This window comes from Nelusetta ayraudi, unplaced genomic scaffold (assembly GCF_046127955.1).
Source record: "Nelusetta ayraudi isolate G7.1 ecotype Tasmania unplaced genomic scaffold, CSIRO-AGI_Nayr_v1 ptg000055l, whole genome shotgun sequence".
NCBI lineage: Eukaryota > Metazoa > Chordata > Actinopteri > Tetraodontiformes > Monacanthidae > Nelusetta > Nelusetta ayraudi.
In genome coordinates this window covers 263,775-270,000 of record NW_027466105.1, presented here as the reverse complement: position 1 = coordinate 270,000, position 6,226 = coordinate 263,775, and the positions used below count along the sequence as shown (strand labels likewise).

Genomic DNA, 6,226 nt, shown 5'->3' with positions numbered 1-6,226 from the left:
TGAGATTGAAAGTGAGTGAACATCATTAAATAAAGAGCTCCTGCAGGGTCCCAATTTGACAAGTTCACTGCTAGGTGTGCTGCTTCGTTTTCGCCAAGGCCCTGTAGCATTCATGACTGACATTGAGGGAACGTTTCATCAAGTACGAGTTTCCAACCAGGATGTAAACTTCTTACGCTTCCTCTGGTGGCCAGATGGGGACATTACAAAGGACCTACAAGAGCACAGGATGCTGGTCCACATCTTTGGGGCAGTGTCATCCCCAAGCTGTGCTTCATTCGACGACAATCAGCATGACTTCCCAGCCGAGGTTATAAACACTGTTTGTCAAAATTTCTACATGGATGATTGTCTAAAGGCCGTCAGCACGGTGGAACAAGCAATACATCTGTACCAGCAGCTAACAGACCTGTGCGGTAGAGGTGGATTTAAGCTCAATAAGTGGGTGAGCAATCATCGCTCGGAGCTGGCCGCCATTCCTGAAGAGCAGAGAGCTAAAGAGGTAAAAACACTTAACCTTGACAGAGACCAGCTCCATATGGCGAGGGCCCTTGGAGCTCAGTGGGATGTACAGCAAGATACATTCACATTCAGCATCAGAACCAAGCTGGGATGGGATGAGGAAATCCCTCAGGTCATGGTACATCCCATATATAGTTTTTCAAGCGCCTTCCATCTACTGAAGCGCCACAGGAAGACACGGATTAAATAGCTTGTCCACCAGAAGGCTGTATTATGGTGTACATAATATAAAACTTCGGCCCAGTTCTGCTTGTATTGCAATGGTTGGTGTTCCTGATGTTTCATTTTTCGTCCCTTTTTATTTTTTACATTCATGTTTGTGATGAAATAGTATTGTGAATCGCTAGCTCGCATTGCATGCTGGGAAACAGCGTCACTCAAGGAAGTTTTGGCTTCGCTGACACGGTCCTGAAGGGAAGTGGGTTTTAGTGCACTGGAACGGGATGAATGTGTTCAATCAAGCAGTACAAACCTGATTAATTGTCTTAATACTTCACTTGGAATGGCCATATTGATTAGGATTAGAATTAGATGACAACTTGTTCACAATATTTGCAACTATTCAATTTGACCAGCAGGTGTCAGTAGAAGACGAAATTTCATGTTGACTATTTCCTAATGCAAGTGCTCTCTTTACATTGGATTGTTCTCATAATTATTTGAAGTGTAGGCCTGTATCTGCACACAATTTGGAATTCGTCCCAGCGCCCTGAGCTGTAAATTTGGACGGTGTAAAATGAAAATGGCCATCTGCAGCAGAATGAAAGTGAGATTGCATTGTCCAGGTAGGAGGACAGCAGTCAGTCATGTTTCACCTCCAGTCAACACGCAGTGGTTCACATGAAGGTCCAAGAGGCCTACAGACCTACACTGTCTGGAGTCTGGACGTGGCAGTACAGTTGGATCATTGTCTTTGTTGTGTTGTTTGGTAATTGTGATCCAATGTAACGTGAGAGAAGGACGAGTGCAGTTATATTGGAGTGAGTATTTTAGAGTGTAATAGAAGTTATAATGCAGAGTCTGTTTTTATGAAATGTTCTATCACCTGGCATCCATCCATCCATCCATCCATCTTCTACTGCCGTATCCGGAGTCAGGTCTCAGGGGCAGCAGCCTCAGCAGAGACCCCCAGACTTCCCCCAGACTGAAACGGGGCGTGGTGTGAACCCAAATGCAGCACAAACAGCGTAATAGACATTGCAATGAGGGGGTAGGTGTTGGATCAGTAGCAGGCCCGAACCAACAAAGGCCAGGGAACAGGCAGACAGACACCAGAGACGCAGAGGCTGTAGACGTGGTCGGGGGCAGAAAGCTGGTCGGGTTGCCGGGGAGCTGGCGGTCGAGGCAGGTCGGGGACTGAAGGCTGGTCGGGTTGCTGGGAGGCAGGACGTCAGGGAAAAACGGGGTCGGAACCGAGAAGGCAGGAGGCGGATTACCAAGAGCGGAAGCGGGCAGGTCAGAACACCAGGGAAATCCAAGCTGGATCGGGTCAGGGACAGGCTCGGTCGACAACGGGTGATCAGGCAGAGAAACACTGGAAGGTCTTGCATGGGGACAAAGAACAATCTGGCAAAGAATGGGTGTGGAGCAGGAGCATATATACTGAGCTGATTGCAGATGAAGCGCAGCTGTGAGCACAGGTGAGTGGAGTGGCTGATGAGGTGGGAGTGGCTGGCATGCTGAATGGAAAAGTACTGTGACAGAACCCCCCCCCCCTCAAGGGACGGCCCCTGACGTCCCAAAAAAAAAAACCAAAACAAAACAGCTAGCCAGGCACAAGGGAGAACCCCTACAACTCTTCAGAGCTGGACCACGTCACATGTCCAGCCAGGCGGGAGGAGGGGGCCTGGGGGAGGGAACCCTCGTCATCAGAAGAGGAATCCCCTGACACAGAAAGGGAGCCGTCCACATCTGGAGAAGGGGGCACAGGATCAGGGGGGAGAGGATCAGAGGGGACACCATGTTGGGAGTCCCTGGAGGAAACAGATGCCTTGGTGGGTTGGTCCGGGTGTTGCCGATGGAAATCAGCAATGAGTTGGGGATCAAGGATGAATCTGGCAGGAACCCACTGCCTCTCCTCTGGACCGTACCCCTCCCAGTCGACCAAATATTGGAGACCTCGTCCACGACGCCGGGAACGGAGTAGACGCCGCACGGTGTAGATGGGGTCCCCATCCAGCAAACGAGGAGGTGGTGGAGGAGGAATGGCAGGGACCAAGGGACTCTCCCGGACTGGCTTGACCTTGGACACATGGAATGTGGGATGGACCTTCATGGAACGCAGTAGCTTGAGCCGGACTGCTGCTGGGTTGACAACCCTTTGGACTTCAAAGGGCCCAATAAACTTGGGCGCCAGTTTCTTGGATTCGACACGTAGAGGGAGATCCTGGGTTGACAACCAAACCCTCTGGCCGACTTGATAGGTGGGAGCCCTACTGCGTCGGCGATTGGCAGTTGATGTGTAGCGGCTCACAGACCTCAGGAGAATGGTACGGGCCCGGGCCCAGGTGCGGTGACAGTGACGTACAAAGGCCTAGATGGAGGGGCAGGAAACATCTTTCTCTAGGTCAGGAAACAGAGGAGGCTGGTACCCATAAGCGCATTGGAAGGGAGAGAGTCCGGTGGAGGAGCTTATCAGGGTGTTATGGGCGTATTCCACCCATAACAGCTGCTGCGACCATGACGAAGGATGGCTGGAGGTTATGCAGCGAAGCACTACCTCCATCTGCTGGTTCTTCTTCTCTGTCTGGCCGTTGGACTGGGGGTGAAACCCGGAAGACAGGCTGGCTGAAGCCCCGATGAGTGTGCAGAATTCCCTCCAAAAAACAGATGTGAACTGAGGACCTCGATCAGACACCACATCGACAGGAAGGCCATGGAGACGAAAGACGTGTTGAAGGACTAGTTCTGCAGTCTCCTTAGCTGAGGGGAGCTTGGTCAAGGGAACAAAGTGAGCCATCTTGCTGAACCTGTCCACAACGGTCAGGATGGTGGTATGGCCCAGAGAGAGTGGAAGGCCTGAAACAAAGTCCAAGGAGATGTGGTACCAAGGACGGTGAGGCACTGGGAGGGGTCTTAGGAGACCAGCAGGAGCTTGGTGTGATGTCTTATGCTGGCTACAGACAGGGCAAGCATTGACAAACTCCCGTGTGTCCTGGTCCAGGGATGCCCACCAGTACCTCCGTTGCAGAAACTCCTTCGTACGTTGGACCCCAGGATGGCAGGTGAGGTGTGTGCTATGGGCCCACTGGAGAACCTCCGAGCGCAGAGCAGCGGGGACAAAGAGCCGGTCCGGGGGACAGGCACTGGGCCCAGGTTGGTTCTCCAGGGCAGCCTTAACTCTCTCCTCCACTCCCCAGGTCAAAGCAGCGAGCATGTGGGCAGGTTGAAGGATGGTATCTGAACCCGGGGCTGCCGCGTCATCCTCCCCCTTCTGGAACAGGCGTGACAGGGCATCCGGCTTCACGTTGCGGGTCCCTGGGCGGTAGGAGAGAGTGAAGTTGAATCGAGTGAGGAACAAGGACCACCGAGCCTGCCTTGAGTTCAACCTCCAGGCCGAACGGATGTACTCTAAGTTCTTGTGGTCGGTCCAGACAAGAAAAGGCTGCTTGGTCCCCTCCAGCCAATGACGCCACTCCTCCAACGCCAGTTTGACCGCCAGTAACTCTCTGTTACCAATGTCATACTTCATCTCAGCTGGGGAGAGCCGCCGAGAGAAGAAGGCGCAGGGGTGGAGCTTTTGATCGTCAACCGACCGCTGGGAGAGGATCGCCCCCACCCCGACGTCCGAGGCGTCGACCTCCACCACATACTGTCTGTCAGGGTCTGGCATGCGGAGGATGGGGGCAGAGGTGAAGCGAGTCTTGAGGGCCTGGAAAGCAGCGTCAGCAGCAGTAGTCCAGCAAAAGGGCACCTTTGAGGAGGTGAGCGCGGTGAGAGGGGCTGCCACCGTGCTGTACCCTCGGATGAAGCGTCTGTAGAAGTTGGCGAAGCCCAGGAACCTCTGCAACTGCTTCCGGGACTCGGGGATGGGCCAGGCGGTGACGGCAGAGACTTTGGCCGGGTCCATCTCGATGCTTCCCTGGCCAATGATGTACCCCAGGAAGGCTACAGAAGAAACATGAAACTCACATTTTTCTGCCTTTACAAAGAGGGAGTTCTCCAGAAGCCGTTGCAGGACCGCCTGGACGTGGTGGATATGGTCCTCCTTGGTGCGAGAATAGATGAGGATATCGTCCAGGTAGACAAATACATGTTTGTTGAGCATGTCATGAAGTACATCATTGACCAGGGCTTGGAATACTGCCAGGGCATTGGTTAAATCAAAAGGCATGACCAGGTATTCATAATGCCCGGTGGGTGTGTTGAAGGCCGTCTTCCATTCATCCCCTTCACGGATACGGACCAGGTGGTAGGCGTTACGGAGATCCAGCTTGGTGAAGAACGTGGCACCTTCCAGGAGCTCGAAAGCTGACGAGATGAGAGGGAGAGGATACCGGTTCTTCACTGTAATGTCATTAAGGCCCCGATAGTCTATGCATGGCCTCAAGGTGGTGTCCTTCTTCACCACAAAGAAGAATCCTGCGCCAGCAGGTGAAGAGGACGGGCGGATGATTCCAGCAGCCAAGGAGTCATTAATGTAGGTCTCCATAGCCTCTCTTTCAGGAGCAGATAGAGAGTAAAGACGGCCACGAGGGGGGCTGGTGCCAGGAAGAAGGTCGATGGCGCAGTCATACGGACGAGGCGGAGGCAGGGAGGTAGCCTTGGCCTTGCTGAAGACCTCTTGGAAGTCGTGGTACTCAGGTGGAACCCCGGTGAGGTCAGGAGAAGAGACAGTTCTGGGCATGATTTGAGGGGCTGAGGCTTGCTTCAGGCAGACTTTGTGACATGCAGAGCTCCACCCCAGGATGGACCCTGTCGTCCAATCAACATGTGGGTTATGGCGACGGAGCCAGGGATATCCAAGGATGAGAGGAACACGAGGTGAACTCACGATATGGAAACGAATAGTCTCATGATGGTTCCCAGAGATGAGCATCTGTACTGGAATGGTCTGATGGGTGACAGTCCCCAAGAGATGACCGTCCAGGGCACTGGCAGGAACTGGCTGAGAAAGTGGAACCCGGTCGATGTCCAACTGCCTTGCCAGATTATCATCAATGAGGGAGACATCAGCCCCAGAGTCTATGAAGGTAGCCAGGGTGTGTGACCCCCTCGCCAGCAGAAGACGAGCCTGGCAGAGGGGGCGCCTCCTAGGGAACAGTTCAGTAGTTTGACTCACCAGTACGTCCCCCTCTACTGGTGAGTCCGGGCTTTTTGCTGGACAACGGGCAACAAAGTGACCAGCTTGACCACAATATAGGCAAAGGTTCCCCTGGCGGCGACGCTGGCGTTCCACCGGTGGAAGGCTGGTTCTACCGACCTGCATGGGCTCAGGATCATGTCCCTGTGATGCAGCCATGGGAGCTGAAGGGGGCTGAGGCTGGCCTGGAAGACGTCTGCTACGCCGCTCTCGCTGTCTCTCATCCTGCCGGACCTGGATACGATGATCCAAACGCGTTGTTAGCTCAATGAGCTCATCCAGTGTTGTGGGAAGTTCAAGAGACCAGCTCATCCTTAATGTAGCTCTCCAGGCCCAAGAGGTAAGCATCACACTGGGCAGCACCATTCCAGCTGCTATGGCGGGCCCGCGTTCGAAAGTCAA

At 53.6% G+C, this 6,226-nt stretch overlaps 1 protein-coding gene across 1 annotated transcript; it reads right to left on the bottom strand.

Annotated features, from left to right (window-relative positions):
- Positions 1-3,055: 3,055 nt before the first annotated feature.
- Positions 3,056-5,368, bottom strand: LOC142896522 (uncharacterized). Its single transcript, XM_076038223.1, has one exon. The coding sequence runs from the start codon at positions 5,366-5,368 to the stop codon at positions 3,056-3,058; it is 2,313 nt and encodes a 770-aa protein (XP_075894338.1).
- Positions 5,369-6,226: the final 858 nt, after the last annotated feature.